Raw genomic sequence first — 20310 nt, 5'->3', positions numbered from 1 at the left:
TATATATATTAAAAAAATTAAACATTAAATTCTGTTTTTGGTATAAGCCCATTTTACATTCACACTGTCATTTATGTAACCCAACCTTCCTGAATACTACATAACTAAATAAATAAAATAGTTTTGATTTTACATTCACACTGTAGGTTATGTATGCCAGCCTTATTACAATAAAGTATTATTATTATTAATAACAATATTATATTATTTTATTTGCTTATGATAATGACCTGAACCAACCAAAGAAATGTGGAATGACTTAAATATAAAAAGTGAACCCGGAGAACTTTGTGCTTATTATGCACAATATGCAAACCTGAAGCACTTTTAAGTGACCAGCACTCAGAGCAGCTCCAAACATTTGGAGTGCTTATGTATCACACTACTGCGCCAGAAGACATACAGAAAGATCTGCATTTCAAACACTGCTAAAATTCTTTGGAAAGCAATGATCACTGTTCTCTCAAATACTTGCAACAAGGCTAGTTGCAATATTACTATTATAATGCAGAATAACTATTTATTGCTAATTAGGAACAGAAAAAAAAATTACCTCCATTGCTCAGCATGTTGCCTTTTGGCTTAGTCTTCCGATTGTTCTCTAGGAACGTCCTTTAAACAAACAATTAGCAGATTATTCAAACCGTATGGGCATTAATGCATATTAATAAAGTAATGAGACCTACATTAAATTAAACCTTCTTACGTTTGATCTCCTTCTAGAGACTTCTGGATCTCCTGAAGCACTCCTGTGTTAGAGCAAGACATGAATCAAGCAAATACTCCAAGACTTTCCCGGAAATCACTAAGACACTATAAATACTACTAGTCCAGCAAACACCGTCCTCAATGGAACTGCATGTAAAGTACTCAAACTAGTTCTTCTGTTTATAAATAACAAATCAAAACTTTTGCACAGATACAGTATTAATACAACAATATTATTGTGCAGGCAAATGGAAATGTTACAGATCATGCACACACATGACTGCCCAGACCAGGCCACGATTACTGAAAACATACAGCATGTTCAGATTATTGTTTTAAGCCATTTGCATATCATCTGCATGTCACAAAACATACACAGCAAGCAGAGATACAAACAATCTGATACTGCTCTGAGGTGCTGGTCTAACATGTTTATTTCGCATCTAAACTACTTCGTAATATTCTGTCTAACTGCTGATCCTCATGTACTCACTCTCATCGTTGAGCAAAGCATGCTCCATTACTTGTCTAGCAGAATTCTCTGGAACACACAAGCACATTGATCAGTCAGGCGAAAGCTTGCCAACGCTTTGAGGAGGAGTTATAAATACAATTCCTAATTGATGCAACAGGCAAGCCACAACAGTGTTATTTTAGTATTATTTTTATACTATAATAGTATTAATATTTTGAACTGAGATTTTATTTTAATATTTTGTTTAATTTAAGTTTAAATAATTTTGTTTTAAGTAATTTTAGCTTAATTTAAAAAAAATATTTATATTTAGTTTAATCTATGTACTGCAATAGTATTCATTAATATTTTGAATTGGCTTTTATTTTAATATGTTGTGCTTTCATTTTATTTTCATTTTAATTTAAGCAATTTTGTTTCATACTGGTGTCATTTTTCTTAGTTTTTTAAATATTCCCATTTAGTTTATTTTCGAATTTATTTTAATTAACAAAAAACATTTTAATAGTTTTAGTTAAAAATATCAATACTTGGCAAACATGTGTAAAACAAGTGGCCCCAAATTAATATATAAATTAATATTAATATAATATAATAAAACACTGCCTTCCAGTGCACCTAATCAACTACTAATTTCTTTAGAATACTAGATTGTGATTGGTCAGTTGCAGTTTGTCTAATCACAAGCACAAAACTCAAAATTAAAGGGATAGTTCACCCAAAAATGAAAATTCTGTCATCATTTACTCACCCTCATGTCGTTCCAAACCTGTATGAGTTGCTTTCTTATGTTGAACATAAAAGAAGATATTTTGAAGTTTGCTGGTAATCAAACAGTTGGTGGAAGTCAATGGCAACCACCAACTGTTTGATTACCAGCAATCTTCAAAATATCTTCTTTTGTGTTCAACATAAGAAAGCAAGTAATACATGTTTGGAACGACATGAGGGTGAGTAAATGACAGAATTTTCATTTTTGGGTGAACTATCCCTTTAAGAGTACACTTAAAGGCTGTATTATAATGCATAATACCAGTATGTTTTTTGGTGCATATAATAGGACTAAATATAAACTTTTGCTTTTAGCAAAATTTCAAGTAACAATGTGGCATTGTTTCATCAATTACAGATTGTGTCTGTAAGTTCAGACTTAAGTCTTTTGCATGTGTGACTTCTGGGAATAACATGGGGAAGCATTCAACAAAGCACTAAGAACATGCGTTTTTAGTACTGGATGCTTAGTTTGCACAATTCACACAGATCTGGAAAAAGCACACTGAATCTTACCATATCCTTCACTCTCCCTTTTGAAATTTCTAGAAAAACATAATAAACAAACATCAATATAAAGACACTTTTGTCAAACCTTGACAACAGGAAAGGAATAATGGATCCTGAACTATTACACAACTACACACACACACCTGTGTTCAGTAGGTACTCCATCCGGCTGGTCCCTGTGGACGGGACTTGATGGGTTCTTGGGCCTCATCTGGAGGGGAGCCTCAACCAGACAGCGCGGTTCCACCACCCAGCGGGTGGAGAGAGAAAACCGCTCAAACTCAGATGGGGACATCAGGTAGAAACCTAAAAGATGACCGGACAAACAGTTTCAGAGGAGATCCATGCTTTTATCTGAGTGAATGCACTGTGTAAAAGTGAGCGTTTCCTACCTTGGCCAAATTTAGTGAACACACAGGATGCGATTCCACTGACGTCTTCTCTTCGTATACAAGGATAGTGGACCATCATTTTGATGGAGGGCAAGGAGATGACGTGTAGCTCACCCTGATTGGTCAGCACAACCAGGCTGCTCTCCAACTGTTCATCAGTCCGAGAGCCAAACCAAGCCACACCCACACGGCGAACACGAGAGCCGTCGACCGCTGTCAGCTTCAGCTTTGACTTACTGCTCACTTTAGGCAGTGTAAACAGCTGTGTAGACACAAATATGGTGAGACACACAATCTATGTCGGCAATGGAGGAAAAATTAGTTGTGTGGTGTTATTTCTCACCTTAAATTGCTCCTCTGACACAACCAATAGATGGTGAGAACCGTGCATTTCAGGACTGCGCGCCAAATCATGGGCCACCTCCAGGGGTTCGGGCAGAGGTGTACCCTTGCCATCCAAGACCACCAAACCAACGACTGGAGCACGATGCATCAACTGAATCTCTTTAGCTGGTGATGAAGAAGCACTTTTTATAGAAGATCTGTTTATGTAAACATTCGACTACTTTATATCATGGGTTTTGTGTACACTACTGTTCAAAACCTTGAGGTCAATACAAGCCAAATATACATAATCATACTTTATTATTAATATTTTCCACGTATAATAATAGAAAAGTCATTAAAATATTATACATTATGTACGGACCAAAATGTAGAACAAATTACATGACCCTTCAAAAGTTTGGGTTCAGTAAGATTTTTATGCTCGCCAAGGCTGAATTTATTTGCCCAAAAACAAAGAAAAACAGAAATAAAGAAATATTTTTTACAATTTGAAAAATAGTAGTTTTTTTTATTTTAATACATTTTAAAATGTAATTTATTCCTGTGATGGCAAAGCTGAATTTCCAGTCTTTAGTGTCACATGATCAACCAAAAAAACATATTGACCCTAAACATTTTAACAGTAGAGTATATTTGTTGGTATTTAAAAAAAAAAAAATGTTTGTCATTTATATATCATTTTCTATTTACCTGCATGAGCCACCACCGGATCCTCTGCCCTTCGTTCCAGTGAGGGGACACGGAGGACATACGCAAAAACAGCTCCGCCATTGGTTCCTGCCCACAGTGAGGGCGTACTGTGAGAACCTGAAAAAGAGAGCGAGATGATGGAGATCTTCTGCTAGTCACACACATACCATCTGAGAGGATACAATAGGAATAAGACTGATGATAACCTTATATATAATATTTAATGATTAGAAACACTGTGGTACTCACCATCACTGACAAATGTATCTGCGAAGTAGAGTGTTCTGACGAGGCCCGTGAAGGAGTCGTCAGAGGAACGGGCTTCGATCTTTCTCTGTACAGGTGCCAGCTCCATCTCCTGTAGAGCTTCGGCTTCCAGCCTGGCGTTGATTTCTTGCAGCTGCAGAAAGATTCCTGATATTTACTATCAAGCTGTCATTACCCTTTTAACAACTCTGAAATAACTGCATGCACAATGTCTAGTCTCATGTTAAGTTAATTTGTCGGGTGAATAACTGCAGCATTAAAGAAAAAGAGAGCCGATGTGTACCTTGGCTGCGTTGGTAGCGTGGTGTTTTCGCATGGAGACCCGGCTGCGGCGAATCCTGCGGAAGGACTGTCGCAGGGACTTCTTGATGGACTTGACGCGCGAGAGCGGCCCCTCCATGGTCACCTGGTCACTGGGGTTTAGGGTGCACCTGCAAATGGACAGTAAACATCTATCAGCATGTTCAAATCTGCAGGAAATGAAACATCTGATAGAATTGTTTTGTAATTATCTTAATTTTAACAGTCTTGAATCTAACAGTTTAATCTAAACACTTGCGCTCAGAAACAAAAGGCTTAAAATTACTTTAATATGGACAATATAAATTGTGGCTACATGCATCTTTTTAAAAAGCTAAAACAGTAAAAATGTAAGTAAAATGTACATTTTCTTTTAAATTGATGGATATCAAGACAAAAGGTCACAATTTCAAAGACCCTAAAATGCATGTGACAGTAAGATTTTTTTTTTGTTGATCATTCAAATAAAAAAAGTGACAGACAATAATGTTATAAAAAAATCTATTTCAAATAAATCCTGCACTTTTGAAATTTTCTATTCATCAAAGAATCCTGGAAAAAATGCAGCACAACTGTTTTCACTGATAATAATAAGAAATATTTTTTGAGCATCAAATCAGCATATTAGAATGATTTCTAAAGGATCATGTGACACTAAAGACTGAAGTAATGGATGCTGAAAATTCAGCTTTGCATCACAGGAATAAATTACATTGGAGAATATATATTAAAAGAGAAAACTGTTTTTTTAAATTGTGATATTTTTTCAAAATATTTTTTTGAATAGTTTTGATCAAAGAAATGTAGCCTTGGTGAGCATAAGAGACTTCTCTGAAAAACATTAAACAAATCTTACTGAATCCAAACTTTTGAACGGTAGTGCAATTTGGTCTAAATTTGTCAGTACATAATATTTTATAATTTTTATGACCTTTCTATTAAATGTGGAAAATATTACATTTGAAATGTATTACGTAAAATATTTAATATGTTTAATATAAATTATTTGAATAAAAAGCCTGTCTATCATATGATAAGTGAATCAGACTAGGAGCGTTTTTTCCACTTAACCACATTTTATCATATTTTTTCCACATTTATCATGTTAAAAGTACATCATGGTGACCAACACTGTAGCTATAATAAAGACTTCCCTTTTTGAAGGGAACATTTCTTTAATTAGACTATTGTGATGAACATGTAGTCATCACATGTATTATCATCATCAGTCTGAACCAACAAAAAAAATATCTTATGTGCTTTATGTTTGCGGTTATCTTTAAGGTCATTCCTTCATGTTAATTTGTGATACCCTAACAGTCTGCTTGTTTTAACAGTTACAGATCGACCTTTTAAACTAATAAAATTGGAAATGTGATTCTTCTCACTTGACCATGATGTTATTCTTCTGGTGGTAGTCATAGAAACCAAAGCCATGGCTGGTACCGAAGGCCACCAGTTTCCACTCTGAGTGCAGAGCGATTGCTGTGACCACAGCGGGCGGCTGGCACTGCACTAGAGCGAAGGGCTGGAAGCCTGGAGGGAACAGCACCGGCTCCTCCCGTACATCTAGACGCGCCTGGCCCTTCCAGCGGAAGCCCTCCTGACCCTGCAGCAGGTCCACCACTGTAGCCTCAACCATCTGCTCAGCAGCCTCATCATTCAGCTCCAAAATCAGAATCTGAGTGGGAGGAAGACAAAGAGAGAAGTTATATTTAATACATTTTGACCCAAACAAATGAAAATAAAACAGCAATATGTCACTTCTGCATAAAGTGATATAGCTTCAGCATAATTCATATAGCATGCAACACGCTTAAGAGCTTTGTGTACTGTTCTGACCGAACATCAGCATAATTGTCTTAACACCTTTCAGTAGTTCAGTGAAAGGACAACAGGAGAGTGTTTGATCCTGAAGAGCGGCTTTTCACCAAGCTCAACACATTTCCAAATGTCAGACATGATGTGAAGTGGACTGTTAATAATTAGCTAAATCAGAGTGTTTCAGTCAAGATCTCTCTCATGCTTAATTATCAGCAGCCACTAAAAAGTCTGAGAACTGGGTGTACTGGAGAGATCAGATCTTCAGCACAAGCCAACTAAGAATAAATTCACAGACATACAGCTCCATGAGCGACAATCAATGTTTTTTCCCCCCAAGAAATTAATAAATGTATTCAGCAAGGATGCATTCAATTGATCAAAAGTGATTGAAAAGACATTTGTAATGTTATTAAAGATTTCGATTTTAAATAAATGCGAATCTTCCGAACCTTAATATTTGTACCATTTTAATATTGCTTGCTTTAATGATGTGTACAAACTTTGTCTTCCCTTAAACTCCCACATCAAAACTCACTTGTCCTGCAGTTCCAGCCACTGTGAGATATCCGCTGTATTTACACAGGTGGATCTTCTGAATGCCAAGCCGTGGGTCGTCGCTATATGGGTCAAAGCAGCCCACCTGATATTTTGAAAAACAATAAATACACCCAATCAAATGTCTGATGAAATCAGTAAACAACTGTGTTAACAAGAAGTTAAGTGTGAGTGATACTACTTGTACAAGTGTCAGTCAAACCAGACCTTTCGGAATGGAGGCCACTCTCCTTCACTGCCTTGGTTCATGTTGTCATTTGGGTCAGCGTCCGTGAGGAAGACTCCCGCTGTGCTGAGCTTGTACATGGGGTAAAGACAGACCCCTGAGGCATCCCAGAAACGCACAGTGCCATCTTCATGCCTTTCAAAAGGAAGAGGGATACAAAATATTTAAAGTGAAAGGTAATATACATTTTAACCAAAAGTTCCTCATTCCTTACATGCAAAACCATTACAGCGTCTTAACAGAAAATTTTTCCTGGTTATTCACATGGCTTTCATGAGAAGGGAAAAACCCAGCTGTATTGAGCAAACATATTTTAAACAGGGCCTAAGTACCAACAGGTTGCCAAGGTTGTTTCATCAAAGTTACTAACAACTAGCTTTGAAGAAACAAACTAGAATTACTGGACTAATACTAAGTTTTTAAGAATTGCAAAATAATCCATGATTTAATATGCAAAACAACAACAATAATCTGATCTTTCCGGTTTTTATTATCTGACAGAAGTGATGTGAGCGACTCAAAACAGACACATACAGTCTAAAAGAAAAGCTCAACAGTTGTGCCTTCTAACAACTTTTATCTCAACTGAAAATTTCATTTCATATTACTTATAATTTTGGTAAAAAAACAAACAAAAAAACATTTCCACCAAAATACTAGGCAGCAGCATTGTTTTCAACATTGATAATAATAATAATTGTTTCCAGAGCAGCAAGTCAGCATATTCATCACATGAAGGATCATGTGACACTGTAGCTACTGAAAATTCAGCTTTGCATCACAGGAATAAATCACATTTTAAAATATTTATAATATTTAAAAAATATTTTAATAATAGTAATAATAATAAAATATTACTGTTTTTACTGTATTTTGATTAAAACATGCAGCCTTGGAAAGCACAAGATACTTTTTTTCCAAAAACAATTTAACAGTAGTGCATTTTTAAAAAAAATCAATATTTATTAAAATAATACAAAATACAATATCAAACAGAAGACAACTTATTGCCTGTAAAAAAACAACTATTCATAACCCATGGGTATGTTCTTCACTTTCACCCGCTTATAATTAGGTACAGAATAATTCCCAATATTTTGCAAGCGGACACTTTACAAGGAAACCAGTGAATTCAAGACTGTGCAAGATCACACCAAGATCGATAGCATTAACTTACACCGGCCTACTCACCCTGTCAGAAGCAAGTCTCTCTGGGGAGGGTCTGGGGAAAGATTCTGGCCTCCAATTATAGGCCAAGGCTACAAAAAGACAGATCGACAAAAACAAGAATTGAATGGCTCAATAGAATCTAGGTCAGTGATTAAAGTCGTCTGTGGTGCTGCCAAACAAAAATAATCACAACAACACTTGACATAGTTGAAGTGTTCTGAAGCCAACAGCAGTTAACATTTAACCCAGCAACCGGCGGTTGAAGTGAGCGCTCTCTTTCTGGTAAATGGTTTTATTGGACAAAATGCGATCTAAGCTTAATATTTCTGTTTTAGTGAGTGCATATGGTTTCATACCTTCCTGGAGTAGTGTGTATTCTGCTGGGCTCCCGCAGCTTGCACTCGCTCCCACAGTTTGAGCGGGATGGAGGAGACGTGGTGCGAGCAGGTAATGGCTGAACAGTGTAATGGCACCAGGTAAGGCGTCTGGATGACGGGCCACCCCTCACTCTGCAGATCCACCACAACCAGCTCCTCCTCCACCAAAACCACAAGAGCGCTCGGCTCACCTGCGACACAGACACACATTTATACCACTTAGAGGAAGTGCACCTATCGCAGCTCAGATAAAATGTTAAGTAGATGCAAAAGAAAGCATGTAAAGGAACCAAAACACTCTGTTTGTAAGCATCTCTCTCTACCTCTGTGGTTCTCTCCCTCGCGAATGACGAAGAAGTCGATAATGCGAGAAGTGAAGTCCAGCGCCTCGTGGAATTTGCTGTGGATGACGGAGATGCAGTGTCTGTCCCCGTAACTGGCCCTCGGCATCCCTCCGCTGAAGATGAGGAATGGGGGACTGGGGGATGAGAGGATAGAAGACACATTACTTTGGATAAGGAAGTATTTACTAAATGACAAACTTCCCTTGGCTCTTTCAGAACTTTCCAAATATTTCAAATATTTTGAAAAAAACAGAACTTTCCAAATATTTCAAATATTTTGAAAAAAAAAAAAAAAGAGAACAATAAAGCAACAGGAAATGAAAGGTACAGTGTGATAAAATAGGCTAGAGATTAGCAGTAAAAGAAAAGTCAGATGGAGGATCTTACAGTGAAGCAGAACATATGAACGTCTATGGAAGGTTTAAATATTAACCAGACGGTGTGAGTCATAGTGAAGCACTCTGGGTTAATGACAACACAAGCAAACAAAACTGTCTCAGCATCAGCAAGTGAACACTCACAGTACTGTCTAATAAAGAATATACTCACCCTTGTTTTGATGGCAGCTGTATAATTTTGGATATGGCCTTACAGGGGAAGGCACCTGTGTGGAGATATTGTTCACAAGGAAGTAATTACAGATAGCTCAATATGAATACATTTTACATGAGGTTGTTCCAAAACCTAGTGAGCTGCCTACTAAGCAAGCATTTTAGGCATAATATTAGGCACCAAATGGTAGGCAACAACATGATTCCACCTTTTGACAGTTAGGAGGCTAATTATGTAGGTAGGAGACTACAAGGCAGCTCACTGGACCCGGGTTTGATTTCCTTTTCATAATTTCCCACATTTTACAGGGTGAAACATTACTGGTAAACCAGTGAATTCAAACTGCATTCAAAGGTTTGAGGTCAGTAAGATTTTTTTATATTCTTTTGAAAACAGGCACAGCGTAGGTTTTGGAACATGTTTCCAGTTGCAACAGAAAACACAAGTCATTCCGGTAATGTGGTCTCACCATACGGCGTCTCCTGTTTCTCAGGCTCTGTCTGCGGATCCTCGCCGGTCACTGTCCATTGGCAGTAGCTCCCATCACTATGGGAACTGAGTATGTTCACACCGTCCTCCATCCACCAAACACTCTCTAGTTGCTGTAGAGGACACAAAGAGAGACAATTACAAGCTTCTTCTTAAAAACAATATCCTCGATAAGAGTTTTGAGGTTCAGAGCTTAAGTGACAACACTGCGGTATACGGTACCTGTGTGCAGAGGAAGTGCTGGATGGGACGTTGCCTGTCCAGATCCCACAGTACCATCAGGCCTCGGCCGTAGCCAATCAGCACCTGCCGTGGGTTGAGCGGGTTCTCATGCAGAGCCTCCACACACTCCAGATTTCTGCGGCCAACATAATCCTCTGGAATTCTGGGAAAAGTAGCGGTGAACAGATCAGTGATCACAAAGAGTAACTGTTACAGTCGTCTCAGGTATGCGAAACTGTTGCATAATACCATTCCACTGAAACTATTTAAAGAATGTACGCTGTATGTGTATATAGGCAAAATGAATTGAGAGATTAGAACTGAGGGACATTGGGTCACAGATCAAAGTTAAGTCTATTAAATATGGTAATTTTAAGCTCTTGTCTTTAAATACAGTGTTCATATGTAAAGTGACCAAACATTTATTTATGTTAACCTTATTTTGCAGAAGATGTAAGGCTCAAACATTTTATATTATGATGATGAGACATATTCATCAGACGCTTTTAAGATAAATATGCACTTTATATGTACAAACCCAACATTTAAAGCCAGCTGTGTGTTATTCATAAAGAATATTACAAAATAATGAAAGAATGGCCCTTGCATTTTGCTAGAATTTGTAACAGGTGTTTTGGGCTTTACATGAATTCCTCAATAAGATCAACATGTCTGACCTGTTCTGTACATTCTCCACGCTGATGTTGTTCTCCTCCAGCTCTCTGAAGCCTGGCACTTCCACAACAAACACGTGTCCTCCCTCCGTGCCCAGCATCAGCAGCTCACCCGATGAGTGTGCCAGGACAGCCGTGACCCGCGTCACACTGGGAGGGGCACTGTCAATATTTGGCATCACAAGGGGGTCAAAATGAAAGCGCTAGTGATTTTTTTTTTCTCCCCCAGTTACACTTGGATTAGACACTGGATGAAAACTGTATGCTGGTTTATTTTAAGGTCATCAACATTGTTTTTTTTTTTTTATATATAAATGCATCAAATCTGTCCCGATGCCTTTATAAAGCATATAAAGTATTTTTATAATAAAAATGCATCTTTTCTTTGTATTTTCATAAATATTCGTAACCAATTACAATACCTTTACAATACTAATAGATGCTAAATCCTGAAGCACATAATATTTTAATTATAATTATATTCTTATAATTTTTTAAACAGAATCAGAAAGCTCATTCTGATTCTGATAATACATTATAGTCTTTTTAGGCATAAATACAAGACAATATAATGTATAAAAATTAAGATTACAAATTTCATACAAATGTGGCTCCATCAGAACATATCTGACGTTTAATATGCTGCTATGTGAAGTGGGTGATTAGACTAATGATATTTCTTTTTGGTCAGGGCTACCCAGCATAACAAAACAGATATAAAATCCAAGACTGCATCTGAAATTGCATACTTCCATATTATATAGTAGGCAAAAAAACAGTATGTGAACAGCAATATGTACAAATTCACGGTATTCATAAAACAGAAGGCAAAAAGTTCCTGGATAGACAACTGTTTCCGGCAAGAAGTGTGCATCTGATGGAAACCTTTCTATCACATGATGCCACAGGATAGGATTTGTGAATGGCAGTGAAGCAACGCAACTGACGCTGGTGGGTCACATGACAAGGACAACATGATGAATATAGTACATCTGGATTACATTCATACTAGAAGTACCTACTCAGTGAGTATGCGATTTCGTATGCAGCCCGAGAGATCATGATGTCCTGTCACTTGTTACTGGATAATAACAAAAGTATTAGGAGGAATAATCATTCATGGGAGGATAGGATATGACATCATAGGCTGCAAAAAAAGCTACTTTGAATCATGGAAGTCAGCTGACAGTATGCATACATCTATGTATGGATTCAGAGCACAAGTGAGCATCAGTGACTGGTTCAGTGTGAGTCAATGCTCATGTCTCATTCTTTGGGTGTGTGTGCATGAGCATACCAGCAGGTTCATAAAAACATCTTCAAGCATGATAATATTAGACTGAGGTGAGTCTGTAGGTGCGTGTTCCTGACTCACCCAGGTGGACCAGAGAGAGTGAAACGTCCGATTTCAAGCAACTCGGACATGCCGTTATGGGCCCGAAGCGTCCACATGTGCAGACTGTTGTCATCCAATAATGTTACCATCCCTACCTGCAAAAAAAAATAAAAATAAAAATAAAAAAATAGACCAAATCAAAACCAACATCTATTTTTCCAAATAAAAAGAAAATATAAAGAAATGCATTTAATTAACTGGGGATCATTTTTTGTTGAAATCATATATACAGCTAATGTGATATAAAAACTCATACCACTATATAAATATTTTATTGATACACCCCCTAATTTTAAATGTAATAAAAAAAATTTTAACCACCTCACCCAAACCCACTGATGATTCACTGAAAACCGAATCCCAAAGATTGAATGGAAAAAAAAAAAAATTCCAGGTGAGATCAAAAGGCATCAGGATTGAAGTTCAAAGCCGTACCTGGTTTGGCAGGAAGTGCACCTGTGTAACTGCTGCATTCTCGTCGTGCAGTCCCATGAACTCCACACCTGGAGTTCCGTACCTGAGAACTGGTTAAGGAAACACATGGCAACCATTTACACAGCACCTTGTTTTTATGGCAAGTTAAAAAAACAAAAAAAAACATTACATTTGCGTTTTTAAAAACAAAAATACATCAAATATATTAAATTACAAAACAAAAAAACTATTAAATACCAGACACAATGTTGGCCACATACAAGTTATTCGTTTCTATTATTTCCTTTTCTGTGAATGACTAACAGAGAAAATGATGCAATAGTATGGGAAAAAATGTTATCTCAGTACATTATCATCATATCACATTGTAGTCACTCTGCCCTCGGGATTCAGAGACAGGGGAATGGAATGTGATAATTCTAGTCAAGAGTTACGCTATACACAGATCAAATAGCCCAAAATGTGGAAATGTCTTCTGTTCGTTGAAGGATACAGTTTGATTGCTCCTGATCTGGTACCGATGGCCAGGAGCGCCAGGCTGGGGCTGAATCCCAGAGCACTGGGCTGATGGGGAAAGCCATGTTCTACAGTCTAAAGCAGAGAGGGGAGAAATGAGAGTATGAAATGTTATATTGTATGTCTTATACACATTGGCTCTGGTAAACACTTACTACACGGGCAGCTTACATTTTAAAGACATCATAGTCACACTGTTTCAAAGTCTGTTCCAAAATGGAACTTATAGGCCTACAACTATTGTGCCTTTAAAGATGCCTCATTTTTGGGCAAATTATAAGGCAACATGGCATGCATCCTTCACAGGGAAGGCAATTCAATTCTAAAGAGCTCGGAAATCCATCCAAATTGTAGGGCTGCATGATTAATCAAAATCACACCAAAATTGCATTATGATTTAGTGCAATTATTAAATCAACAAGGCTGTGATTTAATTATTAAAGTAAATACATTAATTATCAAAATAAATACACGTGCTGCATGTTTCAGAGTGAAACACAGCACTGTGCTCTTTTATACGCGAGCACCTCATGATGCAGTGTTTTCAGTGTCTCCGAGCATCTCTGGTTACAGTAAATGCTGCTTCACATGAACTCTGCTCTGAGGTTGTTCAAAAATGTTGATTATAATATACATAAAATATATTAAATGCCAGAAAATGATCATTAAAAATGTGTTCACTAATTATAAATCAAAAACAGAGCTTCTATTAAAATAGCACAAAACCTGTCTTGTGTATGTTTAATAGCAAAACAAACTTCCAACAGAAGATGTGGGCTTGATCACCTTGTTGAACTGATAGAGATCCTGTTTGTGCTTGTCCCTCTGAGACTCATGCCCATGACGCCTGAACCTCTTCATCGTCCCTGGACGAACAGGGAGCTCACGCTGCCCTCTCTCACGGTTTCTCCTCAGCCACCTGACATGAGAGGAGGGGTACAGGGTTAATCAGAGGCTTTTCAGACAAAAATAAAAACATGTAATGTAAAAACATCAAAATGGAATAATCAAGACTTAAAGCGATCGTTCACCCATAATTTACGGCTCTTTACAGCTGTGGTCACCATTCATACTCATTGTATGAAAAAAAAGAGCATTATCCAGCTTCTGTTGTGTTTCACACAACAAATTCAGTCATACAGGTTAGGAATGACATGAGGGTGACCATTTTTATTTTTGGGTGAACTATGCCTTTAAAAAGACACAAACTGAAGCACTGTAAAGGGTGCATAACTTACAGAGACTTCGCACAGGGTTATGCGTGTATTCCACTTTAAAAAAAAAGAAAAAAAAGAAGAAAAAAACACGGATCTGATAGGATCAGGAATTCCAAGGAAGGAGTTGTGTGCTGTTTGACTGAAACTACCCCCCCTCACCACTCCTGATTCCTCTCTTTCGCTCTTTCTGCCCAGCCCCCACAGGGAGATTGTGGATCTCTGCAGTCCTGACTGAAGCAGCTTTTGTTCGGAGCTGAACGCTATTACAGTCCCTCCCCCTCATCTGAGCAAACAGCACCTTGATGAAAACACCTGTTGCTCTGGGGAAGCCAAATCAGAAAAAGCCTCTTTCAAATGGACAGAAAAAGGAGAGTTGCTACCTGCTTTGCATTAAAGAGACCACTCAGACTATAACAATACACAATAACCTGTAAATGGATGGGAGTTTCTCTCACCTGAAGCTTGAAACTGTTTGGATTTGTTGTGGGCGGAAAAAGAAAGTCGCCATTGGCTATTTTGCTCCATTTAATGCATCTTAAAAACAATGTTACAACGGTAACCATCAGCAAGCATCATAATTATTATAACTCACATTTGTTTGAAACTAAAACTAACCCGAAACTTAAGTATTAAACTTCAGCACATAACTCGGCCCACACCGTTTTATGGCACAATACACTACTATTCAAAACTTTGGGGTCAGTATTTTCTTTTTTTAAGGAATTAATACTTTTATTCAGAAGTGATACTAAGGATATTCATAATGTTACAAAAAATTTTCTTTTCAAATACATGCTTTTTTTTCTATTCATCAAAGAAACCTAGCAAAAAAAAAAAACACTGTTTCCACAAATATATGAAACTGTTTTCAACATTGATAATAAGAAACTTTTCTTGAGCACCAAATCGGCTGAAAATTCAGCTTTGCCATCAGAAGAATGAATTACATTAAAATATATTGAAAAAGTTTTAATGATATTTCACAATATTACATTTTTTTATTGTACTTTTATTGTAAATGCAGTCTTCATGAGCACAAGAGAATAAAAAAAAATAAAAAAAACTTCCTAAACTACAAAAATTATGGTTACCATGGTACATATTAATAAGGGGAAGTAGTCATAACGCTCTACATGTGTGTGTACATAAAACATGCACATACATACAGTTAATAAGTAAGGCTACCAGGATGCAGGCAAGCAAAACAAGAAGAAAAACATTCAGTCAGAGTCTTTGACATTGATTAAATGACAATAAGAACTGCATTCAGAGTGACATATCCAGTAGGGCTGTGCGATATGGACAAAAAAAAAAAAACCTATCGCGATTTCTTTGATCAATTTTGCGATTTCTATTTTAATCATGACTTTGACACACACAGACATGCTTTACAGTCATTAATGCATTCAGTGTGAATCTGAAACACATTTCTTTAGTACCGACTTGGTACCGAAATACCGGGTCTTTTGACAACACTACGTGCAGACGCACCGCTCCCTGCAGCGCACTGCCAGACCGCAATCGGGTGCAGTGTGAACGCTCCGATTCGTTAACATGGGCGCGGACAAAATACGCACCACAGACGGAGTGTGTGAACCTGGCGTTACGTTTGTATGCCCGCCCGGTCTGTTCTGTTCTCGTGCTCCATTTAGGCACGCTGCATTCTGATTGGTTCGGATAGCATACTGCGGGGAGGTCGGGGGTGCGGAAAATCGTGTTATAGAGCGATTTAGAAATTGCGCAAGCTCAAATCGCGATTTTATGACGATTTCGATTAATCGCACAGCCCTAATATCCAGGTAACATTAACGTCACATCATATTAGAACTGCCCTGAGAGCATGTCTAGACAAGAATGCCTTCATAATTTATAACACTTTCTCCAGGCTGATCACATCAGCATATCAACAGGAAAAGGGAACTTTTTCCTACCCCAAATCAATCCCTTCCAAGCATAACCTTCCCAGTGACTCAGTTGCCCCACCCGGCTCAGACACATATTTCTGTGATTATCACCATTATTAGCCAAGCACATTTAGTCATCAAGCATGCGTCTACAAATGCTTCCAGAGAAGGAAAAGAGCTCCCATTTCCTTATTTTTAGGATCAGAAATCCAAGGATTACAGGACCTTGAAGCAACCAGTCAACAAACTAAACACAAAAAAGAGAGAGCCTGTAAAGCTTAGCTTAAGGGACAATGGTAAAGTGGGAGGTCTTCTACTTAAGAGTGAGCTTGGCTTTATGAGCGAAAACTCTCAGCAGGAGAGCTGGAATGGAGTGAAGGCAGGAGAAAAGACGCGATTCATTCACAACTAAAGAGGCCAGAAAGTCCAAAACAATCTCTGAACACCACATTGATCATTGGGAGCATTTCGTAAAGCAGCTTCAGATAATTTTTTCCTCAAAGATCAATATTACACCTTCATCCATCAAATCCCAAGTTAATTAGACGTAGAAAAAATAAACTGCATTTTGTTTTGAATCCTGCTGGGAGGAATTATGGCGGAGGAGCATGTGAGGGCATTGATGTGGGAGTAGTGGCTGTAGCTTGTCTAAATTAGAGGTAGGAGGCCTGTGTGGAGAATTCATAGACTTTAAGGAGAAACGGTATGTGGAACTAAGCAGCCGCCATAGAAATGCTCGGCGTAATCAGTTCAACCATACAGACGACAGATTCATGGCAGTGGAATATAAAATGACATGGTACATTAGCAGAGGAAGTATTGATTAAACTGCAGCTCTAAAACATGAAGACATCCGTCTAGATCAGGGGGGACCGAACTTGCCTACCCCTGGTCTAGATAGAACAAGCATAGAACAAATCGCCAAATTATTGTGGGAAGTATATGATTATCAAGTAGTAAAATCTAGATTTTTACATACAGATTTTTCATTTTCGAAAAGGCACACTTTCCAATTAATAATAATAATAATTATTATTATTTTGTTAATATTATTAAAAGAAATAAGTGTTTTATTATATTATTTATATCAAAATGATTAAAAATGGAAACTTTACATTGTTTCACCAAAAGGTAGTTACAAACTAAGTAGTAGTTACTGCATACCGATACATACCAATTTAAGGAAGATCTCACCAATGGCAGGTGCAAGAGAATTTAAGGACCAGTCTTATCATCTGTCAGGTGAAAATAACAGAGTAGAAAATTGTATTTTTCTAAGCTGAGTATTAGAAAAGCACAAGAAGTGTGGGACAAGTTATGCCCAGTCCTATACGTAGGGTTACAGGTTTGTTTAAATATCCACACCATACAAAGAGCTACATTTTTTACTAAAACTAGCTAAATTACTAAAGCACAAAAAACCCTCAAAGCTTTTTTTAGAGAGGCAATTCTGAAAGCCCTGCAGTAGGGCTGGGCGATAAAACAATAACGATAATTATTGCAATATAAATTTTCCTCAAAACGGTAACAAGAGTTCGATAAATGTTCAATACAAAGTTTATAAACCAAAAGTGGAATGAAACAGCACTACTCATTTGAACGCCATCACACGGAGCATTTATCCGCTCGGCTCAAAGTTCAAACAGCAGCGCAGCGCAAGCTCACTAGAGCAGATGTGTCTCAGTCTCAGTCACACGACCACTAAACAGCACTGTGAGATCCAGTGTGAAGCGCTTAAATTCAGCGAAGAACACAAATGACTCAGTGATTTAAACTAGATTAAAGCCAGATGAAACAGCGCTGACAAACAGGAGAAACACTGTGAGCAACGAGACAGCCAGGAAGCTTTTCAATCTACAAATCGCCATCATTTACCATGGATTTACTGTAGTAACACACTAGCTGCACCATGGTATTGTGGCAGAAATGTGGGATATTCATATCGAATTTTATTATATCATTAACGTAGACATGTTTTAAATGTATTAAAGGAATAATGGAATATAATTACAGTATGTTTTGTGATTAAGCTATAGCGTTTGTGCATTTATACTAAATGTATTTAGACTACTGTTTTTCATACAAATACCCAGAAACAATAGGGATACATTTTTACCATGCTATTGAGGTGCCATATGTGTGGTTTTAACTGTGGTTATCATGATCTAAACGTATGCTACTATGGAAGACCAATGGTTAATTTTAATAAAACAGTCAGAATTGAAATTATTAGGTTGTTACGATTTTTACAGATGTTCCTGTTAGGGATGCTCCGATCAGGATTTTTGCAGCCGATACCGAGTACCGATTTCTTGTCATGGTGATCGGCCGATACTGATGCCGATTCTGATGCTTCAAGCTTTATATAGACGGTTTCAATGGGTGCACGCGCCTGGCCCGAAGTTAACTTCCGGTCTGTGTTTGTTTATCAGTCTGGCTATGGCACCGGCTACAAACGCAGTTAAAGTTAAGGTGATGAGTAGACTGAAGTTCGGCTCAGGTGGTTGTGTTGTGGGATGTGTTTCCCATACATTTATTTATTTGTGGCGCTCACCACAATATCAAAACTGACGGATTTTCCAAAAGGCTTGGTTGAATAAACATGAGCACATACTGCACATTTAAAAATCAAAATGAGGTGCGGGTGTTTTTATATCACTGTATTTCTGAAGGAAGACTATCTTTAGAAATTTTCCGATGTCATTTTCATTTCATCTTGCATTTTATATGCCTGATAAAGCAGCGTTTGTCAGCGCTGCTTTGTGTACAAGCTGTTACTGGGGAAACCTCTGTTTCTGTTCCGTCCTCCACGCTGTGACAACTCCCAAAAAGACTATTTTTAACCAAGCAGCGCAGAGGGCCGCTTCAGAAACGTGCCGCGGCTGGCTGATAAACACAAGCACTGACTAGAGCGGCTGCGATCAGCTCCGGTGGCCGTGGAGCCGTAACGCGCTGCAGACGCGTGCAGCGAGGCGCAGATCAGCTCTAACGTCACTGAATCTGCTGTGTAGATGAATCATGCAAAACATACACGACAAACAGCAAATTTTTCATTGTTTCTCGAAACGTCATAGCATTTTCACACCGGCGATGACATGACTGCGGCGCCAAATCATTTATGTCCCCATGCATCATGTACGTCGTCACGCGTTGACGTCATCAAATTGCGATCGGTTCCTGAGATCGGCCCAGTTGGTGAGTACCGAGTCATAAAATATGATTATCGGCCGATACCGATCTCCGGCCGATCGATCGGAGCATCCCTAGTTCCTGTTTTTAATGATGAACATAAATTTACATCTGCATCCTAACTCAAGCTACTACTACTGCCAACTCAAGCTACTGTCAAATGTGCATTTCTAAGAGACAAAAATAAATGTAATATTATTAATATTGCAGCCTGCACTGCAAACTGCTGAAGATACGCATCAAAGTCAGGCAACACAAACCTGATTCATGATTTGAAACAATATCAATCATTAGAACATCCAGAAACTAAGAAATTCATTTTTCTATTAAGATATTTATTTTGTTAAGGAAAAATGACTGGAAAAGCGTAAAGAATTCAAAAGCGTGAAGTGTTTGTCATGTTCTGACCATAAAGAGTAGTTTAAAACCCATAATTAATGTCTGGTTTGTGGTTTCTACAACTTTCAGTTAGGTGCAAACATCTGCTTTAAACTTGAAAAAAAAAAATAAAGTCAGCCAGACTCTGCAGTAGGGCTGTGCGATTAATCGAAATCGAATCGAAATCGTGATTTGAGACGTTGCGATTTGCTAATCGCAAAGCCTGCGATGTGTACGCAATATTACTCTGTTCCAGAGCATATGCATGACTGCCAGCCTTGAGTTGCAGTCTTACTTGTCCTGGGCAAGAGTGAGCGCACCTCCGTACTCCCCAATCAGCACTGCTCTAGCCAACTGCGTAAACACCCACCATTAAAAAAA

At 37.9% G+C, this 20310-nt stretch overlaps 1 protein-coding gene and 1 long non-coding RNA gene across 5 annotated transcripts in view; one reads left to right on the top strand and one right to left on the bottom strand.

The window, feature by feature from the left end:
- Positions 1-15681, top strand: part of LOC107722217 (uncharacterized) — an 18937-nt gene extending 3256 nt beyond the window's left edge. The window contains exons 2-3 of the long non-coding RNA XR_001637786.1: positions 5645-5650; positions 15671-15681. This is a non-coding gene — a long non-coding RNA (uncharacterized LOC107722217). The remainder of the gene's footprint in view (positions 1-5644; positions 5651-15670) is intronic.
- The window catches only part of LOC107722216 (lethal(2) giant larvae protein homolog 2-like), a 27703-nt gene that overhangs the window by 1446 nt on the left and 5947 nt on the right, over positions 1-20310 (bottom strand). For 2 of the 4 annotated variants that reach the window (XM_016530484.1, XM_016530483.1), the window contains exons 2-26: positions 14914-14992; positions 14028-14160; positions 13219-13316; positions 12726-12807; positions 12270-12385; positions 10898-11056; positions 10221-10383; positions 9979-10111; positions 9507-9561; positions 8937-9091; positions 8593-8804; positions 8258-8325; positions 7048-7201; positions 6821-6925; positions 5850-6142; positions 4445-4592; positions 4144-4294; positions 3895-4011; positions 3200-3366; positions 2857-3118; positions 2608-2770; positions 2471-2499; positions 1202-1249; positions 707-749; positions 554-612 (exon numbers count right to left, since the gene is read on the bottom strand). In XM_016530484.1, the coding sequence (XP_016385970.1) occupies positions 554-612; positions 707-749; positions 1202-1249; positions 2471-2499; positions 2608-2770; positions 2857-3118; positions 3200-3366; positions 3895-4011; positions 4144-4294; positions 4445-4592; positions 5850-6142; positions 6821-6925; positions 7048-7201; positions 8258-8325; positions 8593-8804; positions 8937-9091; positions 9507-9561; positions 9979-10111; positions 10221-10383; positions 10898-11056; positions 12270-12385; positions 12726-12807; positions 13219-13316; positions 14028-14160; positions 14914-14966 (3166 nt within the window). In that variant the 5' untranslated portion in view covers positions 14967-14992. The remainder of the gene's footprint in view (positions 1-553; positions 613-706; positions 750-1201; positions 1250-2470; positions 2500-2607; positions 2771-2856; positions 3119-3199; positions 3367-3894; positions 4012-4143; positions 4295-4444; positions 4593-5849; positions 6143-6820; positions 6926-7047; positions 7202-8257; positions 8326-8592; positions 8805-8936; positions 9092-9506; positions 9562-9978; positions 10112-10220; positions 10384-10897; positions 11057-12269; positions 12386-12725; positions 12808-13218; positions 13317-14027; positions 14161-14913; positions 14993-20310) is intronic. The other 2 variants (XM_016530485.1, XM_016530486.1) reach the window with 2 other exon arrangements.

The sequence above is a fragment of the Sinocyclocheilus rhinocerous genome, unplaced genomic scaffold (assembly GCF_001515625.1).
Source record: "Sinocyclocheilus rhinocerous isolate Xijiao unplaced genomic scaffold, SAMN03320098_v1.1 scaffold334, whole genome shotgun sequence".
NCBI lineage: Eukaryota > Metazoa > Chordata > Actinopteri > Cypriniformes > Cyprinidae > Sinocyclocheilus > Sinocyclocheilus rhinocerous.
Note: the sequence above shows the minus strand (reverse complement) of the source record. Positions and strands in the feature narration are given on the sequence as shown.